The sequence below is a fragment of the Martes martes genome, assembly GCF_963455335.1.
Source record: "Martes martes genome assembly, chromosome: 1".
Classification (NCBI taxonomy): domain Eukaryota; kingdom Metazoa; phylum Chordata; class Mammalia; order Carnivora; family Mustelidae; genus Martes; species Martes martes.
In genome coordinates, this window is record NC_137888.1 from 171,366,179 (window position 1) to 171,388,475 (window position 22,297).

Sequence of the window (22,297 nt, forward strand, 5' to 3'; positions counted from 1 at the left end):
TTTGAAAAGGAGCTTTTAAGGCCACCGGTATCGTGGGCAGGCACAGGCCTACGATGCCACAAAGCTACATTAGCACTCATAAGAAGGGGACATTACATGGGGACATTTTGGAAATCCTGGTTTTAGAGCTCATCATGAACAAATACTGATGTCAAAGAAATACTCTCAGGTAACCAAACAGATCTTATTTCGAGGCTGGGCTAATACAACCCTCCTCCTGAAGATGGTTAGTAGTGAGTACAGAAGATGGTCCTGGCATGTCTTACAAGAGGAAAAGTAAATCCCTCTGAGAATGAACTGATGTGTTTGAGGTGAGCTCAGTCACTGTGTAATGGGAAAGCCTTCCTGAGGTCAGATTAATCCCCTTCCCTCCTGGGAGAGCTAATGATGCTTTCCATTTAGTCTGTACACATGAAGTACCACAGCCCACACTGCCAGAACAGGAACCCAGAGCTGATGCCACATTGAGAACCCAACACTATAGAGTTGGAAGGACTTTTCACACTCATCTCATCAGTGGGTCTTGAACTTATATGGGCCAGAAACAGGATGTCCCAGAGATCCTGACTGGGTCAACCACTATTTTTCCCTGAACTATACAGGGATTTCCAAATCCACATCAAGGTTTTACAACTATGGGTTCAAGTACCTTTCAACAGAGTAGCTAAGAAAGACTAATTGAAGTTGCCTGCCCAGAGTCATGTGAGGAGTGAGTGGCAAAGCCAGGCCCAGACACTGAGTCTGGATGTTGCGAGTGTAGGTATTCCAGTGGACGAGGCTGACCCCTGCAGGGGAGGGGAGCTGTCAACCACCTCTCCTCAGACATGGGCCCCAACGTGGCCACAAATGACCAGTGAAGAAAATGGTCGAAGCACATGGTAAAACTGATTTTAAATATTTCTAAAGAAAAGGGGGATAAAGCAAAATGCATCCAAAGTAATGGCTGAAGAACGGGTTATGATGAGCATGAGGACTTCCCTGAGATGGAAAAGAGGGCTGGGCTCTGTCACTCCGACTGGCCGCTTCACACTCGCATCTCTGCCGACCAGCAATCTGGCTGGGCACATGCCCCCTTGATGTCAGCCTTGCAGTCCTGTGGACCTGCACAATCTCTTCACACAAGGGCACTTATTCCTAACATGACATTAGGAAGGAAAATACCCCCAGACTTGCGTTTAGGTGTCACTTTTGGGGAAAAAAAAAAAAATCACTCCAATGATGCTTTCAGTGTAACTGAAGGCCAAACCGAAAAGCTAACTGCTTGAATGGGTGTGTTCGATACCTGAGCATCAGGGAACAAGCCACTGCTTTCAAAATGGCCCTTAAGTAGACTTTAACTCTAGACGGGCTGTCTCATTACGTATACACCTCTACATCACCAGGCTCAAGAGCTAAGCCTGGAACTCCTGCGCTGTTTTGGTGTCTTCCTTTTGGGCTCTTCATTCCATTCGTTTCACAAAAGGTGGCTACTGGCAGGTTGTGACATATGTACGTGAGATGATCTGCCAAACAGCTGATTAAAAATGTAGCAGAGAAGACCTCCCAAAAGCCAGTCCAGGGTGTCAGAAAAGGGGCCATGGATGTGTGACAGTGGCGGGGCTTCTGTTGGCCCCCAGGTCCCCATAGGCATGCACGGCTCCAGAATGCTGTCCAGCAAACGGAAGAACCGCAAACACAGAGAAGCCCCACCTGGACTGTCTGCCTGTTCTCGGCAAGATGTGCAGAGCATACATGGCAGGTGGCTGGAAGGAGACAGTGGTGGGGGTGGGGGCAGATATCCACAAAGACCATGGACATCACGTTTTATTGCGTGAGTAGTGGCACGTGGCTCTTTACAGATTAACATCCAAGGAGCTGCAGTCTTCAGTCATTGAAGCCCTGCCTCCCTGAGCCCCTTGCCAAAAAAAAAAAAAAAAAAAAAAAATTCCAGACATGTCTTAAAAATTCTTCACTCTGAAATTAATTCTGTAAGTATGGTATGGGGAAAATAATCTAACTGGACTGGGCATCAAAATATCTATGTTCTAGGGTTAGCTCCCCCCTATCTAGCTGTGAAAGTTTGGCTCCCTCTCTCAGTTTCTCTGAGACAAAGTTTCCCAATATGTATAAAACAAGGAGGCTGACTGAGATCGCTTACAGATTTCAGAGTGTACAGCTTCTCTTTCATTCCTGGCAGATAAATGTGGACACACCATTTACATTCTTCTAAGTGAGATTTAAAACTAAGTCTGTGGCGAAAGCTACAATCTCTTCTTGTCTGAACCGGGTGAGTGAGAGCCCATAATATCGCACCAACACTTCCAGAGACCGCACTGAAGATGCAAGTCATAAGCTTCCTGCCGCTTCTTATAGTTTTCTTGAAATTAAAAATGTGGGTACCTCCTCGGACTCCTTTAAATGGGTAGAAAAACGCCACAAGCAGGTTCATCAGGACGGCCAAGTTAAACGAAATGCTGCTCCAGAAAGACATGTTTCGGGCACACCAATACAGAACGGGCTGGGCTGCGAAAACAAAGATCAGGCCGTGTCAGGTTTGAAGCCGCCGGTCAGAAGGCTGGGAATCCCACCCGGCCCTTCCTCCCGCTCTGCCCCACAAGCCCACTTTTGTTCCCGGTTTTTACCACAGCAGTAAAAAATGATCATTTGTTTTGAGGTTGACTCATAGGCTCATAACGACATCAGATTGGTTTATTTCTGTTTGGAGTACTTACTGGAACAGAAGATGTATTTGGGGACAAGGGAAAGAAAGAAGAAAAGGAGAAAAGTTGGAACATCTGAAAAACGCTGCATGCCCCAGCCGACACCACCAGTTATGGAATCTGGGGTTGTCCAGAGTTCAGGCACTGAATCCTCAGTCCTTCCAGGGCTCTGGGACCAAAGGAAATGCCCAGAGAGACCCAAGAACTTAGTGAGCCTTTTGGAAGTGTGGGGCTCCAGCTGGAGGGACACACAGCACTCCGAGTTGGCCCAGCAGGGCCCCAGGCTAGGGAGGCTACCATTTCTACACTCCTTTGCTCAAAATCCTCCACTAATTCACTGGTGCCTAAAAGCTAGACAATGATGCCTTTCCTGACATCGAGCCATTTTCCATTTTCCTGAAGTTTGACGATCACGCTGGGGGCAGGGGAACTACGGGAGGGAGTTGCCGACTGGTAGTCAGCAGCAACGAGTTCCCATTCCCAAAGGCTACAGTAGAGAAAGGATGTGGTACCAAAGCCATCACCAAGGGGTGAGAGACACTTTGCATATTGCTGCCGTCTGGTTCTGTAGTCCCCTAGAGGTCACACCACGCTGGCCAGGCATGTTCAGTTAGAACAACAAGCCTCTGGCCACACCATGTGTGGTGGTGCTTCCTCTTCCCCTGAATTTGTCTCCTGTGGTGCCTTAGACTTAAGGTGATGCTCAAAAATAGATGTGGTAGGAATAATTTCAGTCTCCATGCCAGAAGCAGAGTTTCCAAAAGATGGTCTCGTTTCACATTATCTCCCTCCAAAGAAGTATGGAGTATGGGAGAATGGGGCTCTATGGCATGTTTCTCTTCCCCAGTGAAGTCATCATTTAACTTAGGACAGCAGCCAATGACAAATTCAATGGCCCTATAATGATGCCTAGAGCAGCAGCCAAATCTTTGAAAGCTTCTCTCCAAAATAAGGTTATGCCACAATTAAACAGAGCCTTGGGTAATTTAATAATTGCTCATTTCATGTTTGCACTTGGAAACAGGAAATGTTTCCAAATTCTGGATGTTTAGAGCTATGAGCACCTAACTTAAAATCTCTCATTTTTTAAATGAGGGAAACTGAGGCCCAGCAGGGGGTAGAAGCTGTGGAGATCTCATCACCCAGGTCAGTGATCCTCTGCAGTCAGACAAGGCTAAATGTAGGTGGCTCATGTACCCACCCCGTAGAGGAACTGACCAGGATTCAACCTCCAGTAGCAATTAACTTTTTTTTTTTTTAAATTAATTGCCAAAACAAATTTAAGATGAGAAATCATCTGCTCTGGAAACAATAGCTACTGGTGTTTCTTCTGGGACTGAAGCCCATTTCTGATTCGGAAATGGAAACTCCACAAGAGACAGGTGGCAAGAATGGCAAAGGGCTGGTAATGGTTGAAGCTGAGTGGTGGGTGCAAGGGAATTTATAATATCCTCTCCACATTAGCGTCAGTATAAAAAGCTCATATGAGACAAAAGAAAAACAGGAAATGGCAAAGCTCAGCGCTGGTCTACATAAGCCAGAACTCCCTTCAAGGGGGTTCTCAATATCAAATATAACAGGAGCTACTATAGGACGCTTTCATATAATTGTAATAAATGGCCCTTAAGCATGGCATAGAGTTCATAAATAAATCATATATTTATGAAGTTAACATACTTAAATATGATGAACAAATACTCCGTCCTTCAAATCCACTGGTTATCTGTCTTGGTGCAAAAAGACACTTAAAGACCAACCTTGACACACACTGTCTTCTATTTCCCATGTGCCATCTAAATTTCCAGACTCTTCTCCCACTTCCCTTCCCCAGATACACCACCTTTACATCCCAGTCTAGTGGTGGCTCCTTGAACATTTGCCACCCCTCCAGCCTCTGTGCACTGTCCCCATGGGGGCTTAAAAATATGTCCACAAAGTCTTTGATGCTCTCCTCTTCGAGAGGTACAGCTCAATCCCCCTCCCTTTGAGTGTGGGACGGACTTAATTACTGCTTCTGGGAGAATACAGAAGTGACGGGCGTGCTTCCTGACATTCGGTCATAAGACACACTGCAGCATACTCCTTGCACACACATGCTCACCGTCTCCTCAGTCATCTGCTCTGAGGAGACAGCCCGCCATGTAGTGAGGAACTCCAGCAGCCCTACAGAGGGGACCATATGGAGAAGAAGTGAGGCCTTCCACCAGCAGCCACATAAGTGAACAGAGAAGTGGGTCCTCTGGGTCCACCCAGCCTTCAGATGAAGAGGCCCTGGCTGCCAACTTGACAGCAACCTCATGAAAAACCCTGAGTCAGAACGACCCAACTAAGCCACTCCCAAACTCCAGGCCCTGAGAAACTGTGAGGACATAAATATTTACTGTTTGAAGCCACTAAGTTTTGAGGCCATTTATTCTACAGCAATATAACACAACGGATATACCTTGTGTGATGGGAAAATAGTAATACCCCCAAAGATGTCCACATCCTCATTTTCGGAATCGATGAATATGTTACCTTTCATGGGAAAAGGGACTTCATAGATGTGATAAAGTAAGGATCTGGAGATGGGGAAATGATCCTCAATTATCCAGTGGGCCCAGCATAATCACAAACACCCTTAAAAGTGAAGGGAGGGTGTGGGAGTGTCAGGGGCAGAGTTATGCTGCGTGAGAAAGGCTCTCCTGGCCATGGGTGGCTTTGCAGATGGAGGAAGAAACCAGGAGCCAACGGGTGCAGGAAGACCACAGACGCCGGAAAACAAAGCTAGGGCCCCCAGAAGGCAGGCAGGCCTGCCAACACCTTGATATTAGCCCAGTGAGAACCTCTGTACATTTCTGGCCTTGAGAACTCTAAGATAGTAGATGTATGTTGTTGTAAGCCTCCAAGTTTGTGGTATTCTCCTAGAGTAGCAAGAGGAAATGAGTACACCTTCTCTTCCCCCCAACTCTCAGGCCTGTGTTTATCCAAGGCCTATCAATCCTTCCAGATGCTGTTTAGATGCCACCTTTTCTCAGAAGCTTGTCTTTCCCACACTTTCATAGCATGTCACTGCTTAGTTACAGCGCTGCTCATCGTCAGTCGCCTCAATTACAACCGCTTAAAGATATCCTGTGTTGCCTACCCCCATCAGGTGGTAGGTTCACACAGGAAGGAATCACAGCATACACACTGTTGAACCCCGCTCCCAACTATACTTTGTAGCATATTTTCTACTTATTAGGGGTACAAGTTGGAGGGATCAATACACCTGCTACATCACAGCAAAAAGACATATGCCATGACCCCAGTGACAGAGGTCAGTCCAATGACCTACACCCCAGAGCACTGCTTGGTCATCCCCTTTCCTAGCCTCTGTATCTGTTCTTCTGAGGGAACGGGGCCTTGCTGGGGGACCTGGACTCCGTGTATATAAAAAACAGAATTCTCCAGCTGTTTGGATGGGTGTGACAACCAGGAGGGAAAACCCCAAGCAGGAAAAGGTCAGCATATGGAATTCTGCCTCAATTTCCTCTTTCACTATCTTCTCATTTTCTCAGCCCAGAGTGTTCACTTCCCCGGGGCTGGGAACTTCAGGAGAAGGAGTCAGAGAGACATGGGTGAGAGAGCATGTGAGCACACTGAAGGTGGTGTACGTGTGTGTGCACGCGCACGCGCATTCTATAAGAGAAGCAGGGAAGGTGGCTTCAGGAGAGCTTAGGAATTGACGATCTTAATATCTGCAGAAGCAATTACTAAGTGACCTCAGTCTTAGACAGACTTGGCTTTATATCTGAGCCCTGGCTACAGAGGTACCAAAGCACAGGTGATTCTGCGATACTTTTGGGAAAAGGGAAAGCAGCTTCGGGAATAAAGCATTTTTTTCCCCCTGCAGATTTATTAGGAGAGAAATCAGCTACTCAGAGGGAAAAATGTATTTCATTTTAATTGTACTTCTGATGAGTACATTTCTCCCCTCCCTAAATATGCATATCATGTTTAATTCAGTTACTGTTTTCAGTTTCTCTCCTACCAGCAGATAGCTTTGAAGCCAATTAAAATCTTTCAGTTGACAACTATAGCTGTGTTTAAGCTTTACTGAAGTAAAAACTGTTTCTGAAACAAAGGTGGACTAAATAAGAGAAGGTATTAGCTACAAAGCAATGTAAATCTTGAAATGACGACACAGCGGCTCAGCAACCAATCAACTTCAATTCCCCACCTTCTAGGCGAGGGTCTGGGAGCTGGAAGTCGTCTGCTCAGGACCATGCAGCCAGGGGTGGCAGAAGTGGAACGGGAGTGAGGTCCCCACCCCTGGGGGCTGAGGGCTTCCCACCGTGCCTGGCTCAGGACAATGCCTCAGAACGAGAGATTACAAATTACCTCACCTCAGCAAGAAGAGGTGAGACCCCCTCTGTCAGTTCCTAAGCCTCTTGGAGAGCCTCTACAGTATTGATCTCTTTTCTAGAGGCTCTCAGAATTGGCAGGACGACTCCATCTGACCAGTCTCAGTAGACCCACACACGGACAAGAGTGAAATCACAGGGGTAGCAACCACGGCGGAGGCTCAGGATTCTCCCTTGAAGCTGGAATCCTAGACAGCCCCGGCCAACCTGACGACTGAAAATAGAAGAGTACAAAATGGATGCAGTCTATGTCCACCTTGTTTTTGGTATTTTTTCTTTCTCTGTCCACCTGAGCATTGTGCTGTGCAGATTTTCAAGGCTGCTCACGCTAGAGCTGCAGGAGCCTGCACAAAGTCCACAGCAGGCTACAAGGACACACTGTATCGGCCAGAAGTGTGCCCTCAATCTTCCAGGGTCCCTACCAAGGGGGACATGCAAGCTGTTCTGCTAAAGGCCTCTGGGCCCCTCTCTCCGTCAGACACCTGACTGGGTGAGGAATGCGTTTTGGCTCCAGAAGCATTTTCTTTTTCTTTCCTTTTCACAATTCTATGTTTAAGCAATCTCTACACTCAACATGGGGCTTGAACTCACGACCCCGAGATCAAGAGTCATAAGCTCTAGCTACTGAGGCAGCCAGGTTCTCCCCAGGAAACATCTACCATTTTAAAGATTTATTTATTTGTCAGACAGAGAGAGAGAGAAAGAGGGATAGGGAGCACACAAGGAAGGGGAGTGGGAGGCAGAGGGAGAAGCAGGCTCTCCGCTGAGCAGGGAGCCTGACGCAGGACTCAATCCCAGGACGCTGGGATCATGACCTGAGCCGAAGGCAGAGGCTTAACTGAATGAGCCACCCAGGCATCCCCAAAACGTCTAATGTTTTAAAGTGCTGGATGAGGAGGTAGCCCTTAGAGATGAGCGAGAATGTTGTGGGGTGGAGGTGTGGTAAATAGGGCCCCTGGCCAATGTGTACATATGCCCCACTTTGCCACTAGCCAGGCCCAGGGGGCAGGGAAGTAGGGAGAAAAATGGCGAGGTGGAAGAAGGATGCAGTGAAGAGCGCCGGTCCATTCTGCCTGGGTTGGTGGGAAGCAGGAAGACAGGAGCTCCCAGAAAGTGATCTCCAGCACAGCTTCCCCTCCCACCGCCCTGCCCCGCAGAAAGAGCCCAAAAGATCACAACTGTAGCTGGAATCCAGGGTTTCAAAGAGAAAACCTGGCTCCTGACTGAGAGACAGAAATAAAGCACAATCCTTTCTAAGTTGGTCACAACAGTTGGTGCGGAGTGTAGTCAGTGCTGAAGGATCCCATTAAAATCCTAATGAAAACCAGGAGCTGAGCAGCCCTCTGGGACAGCCCTTATAAAAACGTTTGAGACGGGTAACTTCAAGCCGACGGGCAGGGCATTGCAGTGGGACTCGCTGGTGAGCAATAGTGCATCTTATGTGGCAAACGATTCCACTGCCTATAAAATGATGCTAGAGTCCAAAACCCGAGCTACCCTGCATAAAAGGGGGAGACCGGTGTCTTCAGAGCCGGTGAGCTAGTAAATGAGCCATCAAGCTGGCTCAATTTCCTGCTCAAGGGCACCATCCTGTGAGCTCAAAGCCTGGTCTTTTCTCCCTTCCTTTTATTTCCTACAACAACATACCAAAAAAGGACATTCTGGAAGTCTTCCTCAGAGCTCTCCAACCCGATCCCATCAAATGGAGCAGGAAGGGAGGTGCCTCCCTGAGGCTAGAGCCCACTTCTCAGCTACCAAGGTGTCCGGGTCTACCCAGTGCCCAGAGGCAGACGTGAGGCTAGCCCTGCCCCTGCTGGAGACTCGCCCTCCACCATCGGGCGGGGCTCCTGAAAACCCAGGACGGCGTGGCAACCCCCAGCCGTGTCCCCCCCCGCCCAAGTCGTGGTGCACCGCAGACCCACCTCGCAGTTTCTTCTGCCAGTTCATTTCATTGAAGAGGTCCTCGGACCGCAGGAAGAAGTCATTGATCTTGCTGCCTTGCTCGTCCCTCTCTGTAGTGTAGTATATCCGCAGTTTCGACTCCTTGGTTAGGAATTCACATATGCTGGGCACAGGGAACACAATCTGTTCCATCGTTCGGTCTAATCTGACGATCTAGGGTGAGAAAATGGAGGAGCTTCAACAGTCATCTTCAGAAACCTTTCACTGGGGATCTTCACTAAGGTCACAGGCTCGGTACTCATGACTGGATGTAACACAAAGCTCTTCCTGTGTTCTTCTCAGATCTTAGAGCCCTCCGATGGGGCCATGTCTTTCACATTTATGTAAAAACCAGTTTGGGCAAGTCTTTAAGAGTTGGTTGTTTTGTTTTGTTTTAGCCTGAGACCCACTAATTTTACTGTGACTAACTTTTAGGATCTATAAAGAACTCCTCAAACTCAACACACACAAAACAGATAATCATATTAAAAAATGGGCAGAAGATATGAACAGACACTTCTCCAATGAAGACATACAAATGGCTACCAGACACATGAAAAAATGTTCATCATCACTAGCCATCAGGGAGATTCAAATCAAAACCACATTGAGATACCACCTTACACCAGTTAGAATGGCCAAAATTAGCAAGACAGGAAACAACGTGTGTTGGAGAGGATGTGGAGAAAGGGGAACCCTCTTACACTGTCGGTGGGAATGCAAACTGGTGTAGCCACTTTGGAGAACAGTGTGGAGATTCCTCAGGAAATTAAAAATAGATCTTCCCTATGACCCTGCAATTGCACTGCTGGGTATTTACCCCAAAGATACAGATGTAGTGAAAAGAAGGGCCATCTGTACCCCAATGTTTATAGCAGCAATGGCCACGGTCGCCAAACTGTGGAAAGAACCAAGATGCCCTTCAACGGATGAATGGATAAGGAAGATGTGGTCCATATACACTATGGAGTATTATGCCTCCATCAGAAAGGACGAATACCCAACTTTTGTAGCAACATGGACAGGACTGGAAGAGATTATGCTGAGTGAAATAAGTCAAACAGAGAAAGTCAAGTATCATATGGTTTCACTTATTGGTGGAGCATAACAAATAATATAGAGGACAAGGGTAGATGGAGAGGAGAAGGGAGTTGAGGGAAATTGGAAGGGGAGGTGAACCATGAGAGACTATGGACTCTGAAAAACAACCTGAGGGTTTTGAAGGGGCGGGGTGGGAGGGTGGGGGAACCAGGTGGTGGGTATTAGGGAGGGCACAGATTGCATGGAGCACTGGGTGTGGTGAAAAAACAATGAATACTGTTACGCTGAAAATAAATAAAAAATTTAAAAAAAAAAAACAAAAAAAAAACTTAAACTGTGTTTCATGTACATATCCAGATGAGGGGGCTGGGCCTGTCCAACAGAACTCTCTGTAACGAGGGAACGGTTCTGTATCTGAACACCTGCCCCACGTGGCTGGCGCCACTGACCCCCTCCATATTTAATTTTAATTCAAACAGTCACACGTGGCTAATGATGACCATACCAGAGGGTGCAACACCAGACTGTGGGACAAACCTCACTAAAACTTCTCCGATAGCAAAATTAGTTGTTGTTGTTGTTTCCCTAAATAGGAACTTTAAAGAGAGACCCTTGGTTCATCCAGTTGCACTGTCCTCCTATCTTACTTGTCATGACATCTAAAGCGCACAGCACGTGAGCTAGTCTGGCCGTTTCACACGGGGGTAGTGCTCAGTGCTCTTTAAAGCAGCTTCGTTGGGTCCCAGAGTGGACACTTCCCAGGTCTTCTCCATGCCCTTCCCAGAGTGGGTCAGTTTCCGGACAGGAGGCAGTCTGGTGAGGATGGTTCAAGTTCTAGGACACTTAGTCACCATCCTGGGGGGGCAGGGTTTTCAAAAGGGGTTCAGGTCACAGTACAACTGGGGCTTGACCTTTATTCTTCCTCCCCAGAAGATGGAGAAGTCAGGTGAACCCCAGGGCCTACGTCCTTTTCCAGAAGATCTGGTTCTCACACTCTTCAACACTTTTGTTCCCTGACACAGCAAGAGAGGTGACTCCGGTCAAGTCTTAGTGGCAAGCTCTCTCAGATGTGTGACAGGTTCCCATGACCCTATGTCTATAAATTCTGGGAGACGTGGCCTTTAGCCAGTGGTTCCCCAATCTAGCTGGAGATCAGGTCACAGGAAGCTTCACTGTCATTCTGATTCTGGTCCGTCAGTCAACCTCATGTAACGGGAACTGTGGTGTGGGGGTTGGTGACTGGAGCGTTCCCAGGAACCAGCTTCCCCCAGGTAACACTGGTGTCCAGACAGGCTCAGGCACCAACTCTGCAGTCTCCTGCTGGCAAGAGCCTGCCTGTTTGCATAGTCGGGTGGGCCCTGGATCTCCCTAAGCAGAAGGGATATGATATAAGGTGTGTTTCTGGAATCCAGAGGGAAAGAAGGACGCTTCCTGGCAAGAACTGAGTCCCAGACTCCAGGGCTACACAGCCTAACTCTGGAGAGCGAAGGCACACTGTAGGAAGCCCCAGGGAGTAACAGGGTGTTCTCTGGCTTTGCATAGGTAATTCCCTCAGGAAAGTGGAAGAAATGGGCGGCTAGCCAAAGGCAGGATTTGAGAGCCAGCAACACCATGCCTGGCCATGTCTCTCCATCATTTTGTATCTGCCCACACCTCGTTTTCAGGAGACTTAAAACTGGGAGAACACATTCCAATCCTTCCCCACCTCTAACAGGCCAGGTGACTTTGTTCACACCTCTTACTCAGAGTAAGCTTCAGCCTTCTCTCCTGTGGACGAAGGAGCTCTGACATCCTATGCTGCAAACACCTACAGCTTGTCCTTTAAGGGCCCCATAAATCAGAGCTGGCTCTGCCACCAAGCTTCTCATCATTAACAATAAATCAAGGATACTTGCCCACATGCACTGCCATGATCAACTCATCAGTAAGGTGACGCATTTTATTAGAACAGTCCAGACACACTTGAGACATCAGGTAAGAAAATATTCCTAGGAAGTCTTCATCCTGAACATTTCATATGGCCCAAAGGAGTCTGTTAGCCCTTCAAAATCTTTGTCCTGACACGGATACTGAATTTGTGCCCTTCCTTAGCTAATCAGGACACACCACCCCTTACTGGCCAGAGCCTGGAGACAGAAGTCTGTGTTCAATGCAGGTAACAAAATGCACCATGGGCTCTGGGGCCAGCCAGGCCTGGATTACACACAGTTCCGGCTCCGGCACGGCTCGCTGGGCCAATGACACACCCTCTCTGAATCTTCTTTCAGTGTCTCCCCATCTGCTAAGGGCGAGATGGTCCCATTTGGGTCACAGAGAATGAGTAAGGTATGCTGTGTGTATGTGCATTTAATGTGGATCTGACTGCCCCACTCCTGTGCAGAACTCTCCTGCGGTTCCACATGGCTCTTCTGGTAAGCCCAGACTTCTTGCCAGGATGGCAGAGAGGATTCCGTAGGACCCGAGCTGCCTGTGCTGCCCTCCCTGCTGCTCACTGAATGTCAGCTCCTTCCCCTCCCCTAGCGTCCCCTTACACGGCCTCCACTTGTCACTTCCATGTTGGCAAAGCTCTTCCCTCTTGGCTCTGCCTGTTTCATTCTGCATTTTCCTAAGGTCTGTGCTGGATGTCATTCTTCAGAACGGGCCTCTCTGACCGCCAGAGTCTCCGGCAGGTCCCTCTGCTGGACTTTCTTATAATCCCTTCTACTTGTCCTCACGGCCTGGTCAGAATTCATACCCAACATGCTGGTGCTCAGACAAATGACTGTGCGCCCACCCTAGCACAGGGCAGAACTCACAGCAGGCCCTCGCCACAGGCCCGCGCTGAGTTCCCGCTGCTTTTACCTCTATCTGGGCCGTGTGCTTGGCATAAAACTCCAGAGCTTCGTCCCCATCTACTTGGCCTCCAGGTTTCAGCATGGTCTGAAGTTCTTTGTTATGCCGAGCCAACTAGAACACAAAGACAGAAAACCAGGGAGTCACCGTCTCTCTGCAACAGGCACGTACGCGCTCCTGTCCGGCCTGGCGTATAAAGGATGCGTTCTAACCAGCAGCAAGGTCAAGGGCAAAGAGGGCAAGAGGCCCGCTGCGTTCCAGCAAGGTGCGTTCCGCGCGGCAGCTAGTTTGGGAGCTTGGCAGAACAGCCTGAAAAGCTCAGGCCCACGAGAGGTCCCTCTTTCCCCCGACTCTTTTAGCCAGGCAGGAGGGAGATGGGGTTTTCTGTACAGCCACATGGAGTCTCCATTCAGAATGTTCCCAAACTGTTTCAGAGGCTAAACACAGGCTGTGGAAGAGATGAGGGGCAGGAGCCTGTTTTCTATCCTTCCGCCGGCACGCTGTGGTGGGGGCATACCAACCCCCTGCCCAGCACCGTCGCTGCTCTATCCCTCATTCCCGCACCTCAGCGAGGTGAAGGGGACAGGAAGCACGAGCCCGCCGCAGAGTGACAAGCTGCCCACACACCTCAGCAAGCTCAGGGCACATCAACCTCCAGAAAAAGAAAGTATCTTCAAAAGCCCAGCCACTTGGGAAGAGTTATGAAACAGGGCATTTTGGTGCCAGGGTAGGAAGCATAACTACACCCCCCGAAAAGCAAACAAAAAGAAGTCATAACGACAAGTCAGTCCCCCAAGATTTTTAAATGTGATAGGCAAGGCAGCTGAGGTTTATTTCTTCAGATTGTTAAGACAGACTCATCAATATTTATGAAAAGCCTGAGTCCTTTCAACTGTCTCCAAACACAGCCATAAACCATCCAAGTGTCAGGACTCAGTGCGAAGGCCTTTGAGCAGTGCGGGGATTTCCAAGGACGTGACGCCACCGTGGGAAAACGGAAGCCCTGGAACTCAGTACACTGGGTCAGGCTGTCACTAGTACCTGGGAGCCGCACGATCATGAGCAGACACAGCCCGAGGTTAAAACCTTAAAGGAAAAGCAAGTTTAAGCACACGTTCACCTTGGAATGCCGGCACTGAGGGCCAGCGACATCTGGCGCCGGGACCTAGGGAGAGGTCATACCTGATGAGCCAGTATGTAGATGTTGTGTCCCACATTCCTGGGGGAGGCAGCTCCGTCCTCGCCATTCTCTCCATCCTCAAATTCCACCTCACCTTGCATGTAGGCTTTCTTGATCACTTCCACCTGCAAGAATGGTCAAATGAATACAGCTCCCGTTCCAAGCAAGACCCATCCAGGACTGACACCTACGGTCCCCTCTCCAGGGGCAGACTGTTCCCAGGAATCTCAGCACTCTTTCCTGTTAGGTTACAGACCCAGCCTCAAAATCCTTCTCAACACTGCCACAGGCTGTCCCTACCAATCAGCTTCCACTGAGAAATGAACCCCATGTGCTGTAGCCAGACCGAGGGCTATTCTGTCCCCTTAGGAGGGGACAAGGGTTATAAAAGGTTCTGGAAACAACAAAAAAGGACATAAATGTAGACTAGAAGCCAGACTTTTCCTGTCTCTACATTTCCTCCTGCCATGTCTCCCCAGCTCCCAACCTTTGCCATCATCTCAGGAAAAACTAGTAAGAAATCCATTGGCCTTTAGGAAGAGCTGGTCAAACTATTACCTCTGATTCCACATTTTCCCCTGTCCACATTTCTCCGTCCCTACTCCATGTAAAAATAACATCTACCGAGGTCTTTCTATATGTCAAGCACTGTGTAAGTATTTTAATATTTTTGGGGGGGTAATTTAATGCTCATAAACATTTTAGGAAGTGTCAAAGATTGCCTTTTATTATGGATGAGGAAACAGAGAAGTTTCATTTCAGAGAAGGGCATTCCTAAAATGATTTGGCTAGTGAGCTGAGATTTGATCTCGAATCTACCACGAGAGGACCCATGCTTGTTGCTTATTTCACACTGCAAGGACATTCCCTAGAGCATTTCTGTACCTGTCTTACTGGTTCAATCTACCTCGGTGCCCTATGCAGGGCCAGGGGGCTGGGTCTGATCATTTCTTAATCTTTACCTGGTGCCCAGCACAATGCCTTGGACAAAGTCGGGCCTGGCCAATGTTTATCCCATGAACAAATCATTCGAGATTTAATCATTCAAAGAATAAGAACAAAATGTCTTCAACCCCTAAGTTGAAGGGAAAATTAATCATTTTCTTTGATGATTCAGAGGGCATCTCAGCCTTCTGCATTGCCACAAGGCTATTCCCCGGAGTTATTTTTCATTATCCCAGAGCAAGCATGCAGAGGGCCACAAAATTCTGTACTGACATCAGGGCAGGCCCTGAAAGTAATTTTAGAGAAAGATCCTTGAGATTCTTGCTTTCTAGCTGGATTCCCTGTTAGTTCTAATACCAAACTGAACAGACAATATGTTACATGGGTTGTGGGGGCCGGAATATACATGTATGTGCACACACATACGCACAGGCCTATGTGCAGGTGTGTCCTGGATAGGGGTGCTTCTTTTCTACGCGGATTCTTAGAACCACGTTTGTTCCAGGAAGCCTCTGACTCCTCCCATGAGCTGGGAATGATGTTTTCCAACCACAAAGGGGCCACCCAGAAGCCTGTGGCACCCACGGCCCTGGGTTGCTGACATTAACTCCCTCCCCCCACCAAGATGGGGGCATGTTGTTGGTCCATGAGAGTTGGAACAGGGTCTCTGTGAAGTCATTCTGTCCCTACTCACGAGGGACACCTCGAGCCCCCCCCAACCCCCGGTTACATAAGCTATTATGTAAACTCAGAGAGGGCGTCCATCTCAGGCTGAGAACTCACTCCTGACCTCAGAGATCAAAGAGCTGGGCTCACTGTTAACTTTATTTCAAGGAATACATGAAGGGACTTTAGCCTGGTCCCTGATGCACACAGGTCACCAGGCGACAGAAAAGTTTTTGTGCCCTCATTTAGTGCTGTCAGTTACACTTTATTTGTGTGGGAAAAGTCCCAACAGAGTTCTGTCCTCAGCTCATTTCAGTGTCTCTGAGAGCTGCCTGTCTCACAGGTTGCAGCACCGACCTCCACCCTGGAAGTCACAGCCCATTGTGAATATCACCCAGCAAAAATAAACAAGATTTGTGTTTTCTTTGAACAAAACAAAAACAAAAACCCAAGACATCAGCACCCAAGAAACACTCTTCTGTTGCCCAGACTATTGGCCCCGAGAAGAGATGGGGATTCTTCAGCTCTGGATGCAGACAGGGCACGGAGAGCAGCAGCAAAGGAGGAAGGAGGAGGAAGGAGCTACAGTTCAATGCAGGTGCTGTGCTGGGGTGGAGGCCCGATGCCAACCGTCTCGTCTAGCCTCCAAAGCCACCCTCTGGCCTACAGGATATTACCATCTTCCTTTTAGAGGAGGAGGAAACTGTGGCTTAGAGCGGTCAAGTGCCCACTCAAGGTGACCAGGCACAAAGGGAAAGCTGTGGGCCTGAACTCCAGGCTGCCAGGCTCCCCAGCCCACTCGCTGCCCTGGCTCCCTAGAGGGGAAACGGGAGGTGAAGGTGGCCGCCGTCCGCGGCTGTGTCACTCACTCAAAGCACTACTTCACTTCTCTGGCCCAGTCAGAGGCCTGAGTCTGAGGTTCTCTTTAGACTTCTGGTTCTTTGTCATCTTTAGAAAACTCAAGGCAGCAAGTTCTCTCCTGCCACAAACCCTGCTCTGCCTGTGTCTTGTGTCACGGCCAGGGGACTAGCCATCCAACTCACCAGTTCCTTCGGCCTCATGTTATAAAGGATCCTCTCTGCGTTCTCACTGTCGTGCCTGCTCTCCATGATGGCCAGCAGCAACTTGGAAGCATTGTTCTAATTGGACAAACAAAGGGAGGAGACAGTGGAGAGGAGCGGCCTGGGGTGGCTGGCCCAAATGCGTGCGCCCAGTTGAGGCAAGCACTGCCTGTTGGCCGGACAGACATCTCATCCCACAGGAGAGCCATGGGTCTAGCACAGCCAAACCCACCTGCATGCGAGAGGGAATGTGCTGCTGCAGACCCCAAACCGTAAATGCAGGTTCTGCTTTGGGTCTCAGAGGAACATGCTTGCTTGGGCATGGTTTCTCCTTAATATTATTGACACAAGTCCTAGTGGAAACTGGGAAGTTAAAGATGGGTGCTTGTGGGCGTGTTGGCACTCTCATGATGCCAGGGGTCAGGAAGAACCTGCTGGATGGATCCATGATGCCTTTAGGGCAGATGTCCCTTTAAACCTTGTTCTTTAGCCTCACAGGGCAGAGGAGATAGGTAATTAAGGTAATTCTGCCCTTTCTTAAAATATTACTATCAGCTCTCATAACCCCTAATACTATAATCAGAGTACAGATGACACTAGTTAGACAAAGTGACCCAAAGGAGCACTGTATGTGTGCCAAACCCTAATTTCCCATTTCATTCCAAGTTTTCATGTGCCCACGCCCTGAACTTCTTGGCTTGACCTCATTTTAGGTCCTGGGCCTAGGATACCCTGCATGCTTCTTTGTGTACAGGATTAGAAAGTTCTTACTATTTTGCATAAGAGGGGGCAGTATTTGTTTCCTCCCCAAGTATGGGTCACGGCAATTCACTCAGGAGGCTGTGCCATCCACAGTGGCTTTTTAGAGCACACAAATTTCTATCATAATCCACAGATTACTGGATTAGTTGAAAAAGTCACTGTAAAGACTGATCAGTAACACAAAATTTTGTTCATTTCAGGCTCTCATCATATAAATCCTAATAAATGGGAGCCAGGCACATGAGCCTGAATTAATGTTCAAGTCACTTCTACAACTTGTCAAAGGAATTAAAAATAGCACACCCACCAAAACACCCATTTAAATCATACCCACAAATCAACTCAATTTGGACTCTCTGTTCTAAATACTAAAGGAAAAATAAAAATAATTGTGTAATTCCTGTGGGCTTCTGTGTTAATACCCTCCCTAATAATCTTTCTTTCCCATGATACTGTTTAAGCATTAAACACAAATCAGCTTTTCAGCTAAACCCTGCAGTTCTAGGCAATTCTGTGACAATGACAAAGTGCTCACTGCTGTGTACGGGTGTGAGAGAGGACGGATCTCAACACGCCCCGACATGGGAAAGGTTAAAAAGGAAATGTGCTCAGTGAGGCAAACACAGTCTGAAATACACTTTGGACACCAAGAGGTCTTTGGACTCTTAAAGAATCTTTGGAAACCCTAAATATGAATGAGGGTTTTCTTTTGGGGCGAGATGAGTAAGAAATCAACATCAGAAGTGGTATCCTGTCCTGAGACCCTTATTTGGAGGGGAAGCCTGAAGTTTTGCATTTTTTAGTCAGAACTTACAAAAAGGATCATTCATTTAGTCTAAGAGAACTGCCTGTATTTAGTTTCATAACACTGACCGTATCATGTGCAGAAGCAAAACACAAAAGTGACTATTTCGACATGCTACTGTCTTTTGCTTTCAATTCCTACTTGCCTTCAGTTCTAATACAAGGTCCATCCTCTTCTTTCCCAAAGGATTGATGTCATTAAGGATCAGGGCTGTGATGATGTCAATGCCGTTGGATTCATGGGTGGCTATGCAGTTCTGAGGAAACACACACACACACACACACACACACACACACACACACATTTACACAAGTGCTGGTCATAAATCAGATGTCAAAAGCCAACAGGCTGAACTGCTATTTCAACACAATGCTTGCCACTCCCAGTAATGTCTCTAGGGGAGAGCTGCAAATTTTCCGTGAGAAAGTGGTAAAAAATAAAAGACAGATGAAAATCGCTAGTTTCAGAATTAACAGTAAACAGCAGGAAAGTCCCCATGCACTGTAACTGATAAATTGGTCGTGTCTAATCCAAAGAGTGCAGTAAAGTTGGCTTTTGTTCTTAAGGGAAAATACGGCGTGTGACTGATTCTGAGTTCTGAGACCTGTTTTCCCCTTTAAAGGTGTGTTCCATTCTCTCTACATCACTTGGTTTTCGTATTGCACACTTTTGCTTAAGGCTGAAGCCTGGAAAGCAAGTTTCCGGCTTAATTCACACAATACCAAAATTAATCATCTTCCCCCAGGTAAGGTTCCCACTTGCAGCAGAATCCACTTCAGTATGTGCCTTTTAACAGACCTCTGTTTGGCAGAAAAGCAAACTTGTGGTTAAAAGGAAATTCACTTAGATGTTAGACAAAGCCTTTTCTCCCAAGCCGGCTGTAATTTTTTTGTTCCTTTTCATTTTAACTTTGACTACACCATCTGTGAACCAAGGGAGGAAAGTGGCTCCAACACATGCTAACCTCGTATTTATAGCCAACTATGACCAGGTGCGTGGTACACAATGAGTTGTCCCTTTTGTCAGCCATTCTTCTCTCCTGAGTGAAGGTCCTGGCCTTGCTCCCCAAGTAACACAGCATATCACACCTTCCCTGTCAAGTGAGTTTACAGCTGGCAATTTCAGTGGAAGTCTACCCCCTTCAACCAGGGTAGAGCCAAAATTCGAGTTGAAAGTCATAATCATCCTAGAATCAATGCAAAAACTCACAAAGTCTGCAAGATACCACGGATAAGCAATGAACATTCTACTTAAGAAACGGTTGGGTTCCCCTCTAAAAACCTACTTCTTGAGAGGCCAACATTAAGACTAATGGGCCTTTCTTTTCTCTAAATGTCTGTGGTGTTAAAATCTCAACTGAACATTTCCTCACATTGTTGAAGCTGTCTTGTCCGTAGCAAGGTTTCTCTCTCTAGCTAGGTTTAAACCTTTTTCTGTTAAATAGCCACTGTTTGAATCTTTTCTAGCATTTAAAATTGAGCCCAGGCTTCTGGTCTTCATTGAATTCCAACTTCATTATCTACCCTTAGTCAAGTTAGTCAAATTTGGACATTCAAACCAAATCAAGTCAAGACACGCCATGCCACGCATAGAGACCAAGGACAATACCGCCAATGCCTAGGATTAGATCAAGTCCTGAAGCACAATAAAGTACCATAGCTCCTTCTTGACTGCTGGAGAAGACCTCTAGTTCTTGTGACTTCTTAGGCCAACAGGCAAATGTTATATGACTTCTGAACTAGTTCCTGTCAACAGCATTTCTAAAATGGTGAACCTCTTTTTTTTTCTCCAGCCCCAAATAAAAATGGAGATACCTGGTTCTCATGGCATGGTCCTTGACAGTATTCGGTCAGACTTTCCAGGGTTTGGTTGATGAGGGCGACGTTCTTTTCATTTATATAGAGCCCGAGAAGACCAAGACCTCCAGTGGTGCTTCCACAAATACAGTCCAGGAACTGCAGCGTCTCACACACCAAATTGTAGTTGGTCTTGTTATTTTGGCAGCGAAGGAAGTTCTACAATTGGGGAGTGCCCAGAATGAGGGAGCAAAGTCAAAAAGGAGAGGGAAAAGGTCATTCAATGCTGCCAATTTGCTGGTGCCTAACTGGTGGATGCCCTGAATTGATTAGCAATTACGCAGCAAGATGGAGCACTGGAAAAAAGAGTAAGCCCCCATGCTGGTCAACTGAGGGCCTTGGTCTACAGCAATGGCCACCAAACAACGTAGCTTATTCTCCAAGGTGCTTTTCTATGTGAGGCTGTGGAGGAGGGCTCCTCTTTGACAGAAACCTTAAAACCTTTTTGAGTTCTCCTTTCTCTTTCTTCCCACTCCAGCCCATGCCCCTCCCACCGGGTATTGGGTTCAGAAGCATTTGACTTTTCAAAGGGCAATGTTTATGTTTGAAAGATGGTGGTGTGGTCTGGATGCTGAATGCCAAGAGCTTAGCATTAGGGATATTTCATCACAAAACAAGGTGTTTATAGGCTGACTTAAGCCCACTGCCATGGCAGAAACCTTGGTTATCTTTTTTTTTTTTTGCCATTTCCATTAATTATTATAGGAAGGAGCAAGAATGAGTAAATGTTTGTGTGCTTGTGTGCATGTGCTCAAATTTATGTTCTCCAGCTAAATCTGTAATGTTAACGGGAGACATAAGAGCAGGTACTTCCTCAATAAAATCAAGCAAACCACAGTCAACCACCTCACAAAGCAGAGTCTATTTTGATGAAGAGGAGATTTTTGTCAGAGATTCTTTTTAAAAATTTCTTTTTAAAAAGAAGGAAAAATTAACCGCAAAAACTCTTTAAAGCAGTTATAAAAGTTGGATCTTTAGCATAGAAGACAGTACTATAAAAAGATAGAAGCAAAATATAAAATAAATGTGACCTTTGACATGGCATATTCCACTTGTATAAAAGAATGACCTCTATTCACAAAGAATATACTGGATGTTCACTACCAATTGCACTGTTTTCAACAGTGAAGAACTGGAAGCAACCTAAGTGTCCATCAATGGGAGAGTAAATATGGTACACCACATCATTCAATATTACAATTTAGAAACACTAAAGTAGGTCCATATGTGTCAATATGGAAAGATCTTTAGGACATACTACTAAAAGATAAGAAAACCAAAAAGGCAAATAACGCATTAGTCTGTATACACTCCTCCCATCCAGATACACAGAAGAGTGACTGGAAAGATACCAGCCAACCCAGTGGTTCACTGTCCGAACCAACAACAGTTCTCTCTGGGTAGAGAGGTAGGGATGGGGAGAAGAATAAATTTTTTTTAACTAACATCTTCATTTGAACTTCTATAGAGAGAATCTATTCATGTATTCCTTGTATCACTGAAGTATTTATAAATGTACAGATCAAAAGCTGGTTACAAAGTTGAATGTTGGACCATCAAACCAACCATTTTGCCCTACTCTCCTAACTTAACTTTAATTCTTTATGCTTAAGTCTTCCTAAATAGTCTAAAAATTGAACCAACACTTGGGTCGGGGAGGGAGATGGAGGAAGGATGGATGATTTGAGATCGTGTGAGCTGTCATACGATGATTGTTTTTCTCAGGGCCACGGGAAGCCATGGTAGGCTTCCACAGCCACTCTTCAACCCAGTTCCTCAGGGAAGATGTTACCTATCTGGGGGCCTAGCTGAGCCCCTCATCATGTAGAGAGGGAGGGAGAATTCTTTGGGAAGAGGATAGGAGAGGGCCTGGCTGGCTAAGGGTAAAATTCAAAGCATGGCTCTCCAGGCCAGTTGCCTCTCAAACTCATGTGCGACTGTTCGCACCATGTCCCCCGTCTCCACTCAGTGACATCACTGTTCCCACCATGTCTCCCCGTCTCCGCTCAGTGACATCACTGTTCCCACCATGTCTCCCTGTCTCCGCTCAGTGACATCACTGTTCCCACCATGTCTCCCCGTCTCCGCTCAGTGACATCACTGTTCCCACCATGCCCCCCGCCT

General features: G+C 47.2%; 1 protein-coding gene across 1 annotated transcript in view; it reads right to left on the bottom strand.

The window, feature by feature from the left end:
- The window catches only part of ITPR1 (inositol 1,4,5-trisphosphate receptor type 1), a 335,828-nt gene that overhangs the window by 46,300 nt on the left and 267,231 nt on the right, over positions 1-22,297 (bottom strand). The window contains exons 46-52 of the mRNA XM_080801715.1: positions 20,132-20,332; positions 18,463-18,573; positions 16,733-16,828; positions 14,081-14,203; positions 12,908-13,012; positions 9,007-9,199; positions 2,380-2,502 (exon numbers count right to left, since the gene is read on the bottom strand). Of these exons, the coding sequence (XP_080657841.1) occupies positions 2,380-2,502; positions 9,007-9,199; positions 12,908-13,012; positions 14,081-14,203; positions 16,733-16,828; positions 18,463-18,573; positions 20,132-20,332 (952 nt within the window). The remainder of the gene's footprint in view (positions 1-2,379; positions 2,503-9,006; positions 9,200-12,907; positions 13,013-14,080; positions 14,204-16,732; positions 16,829-18,462; positions 18,574-20,131; positions 20,333-22,297) is intronic.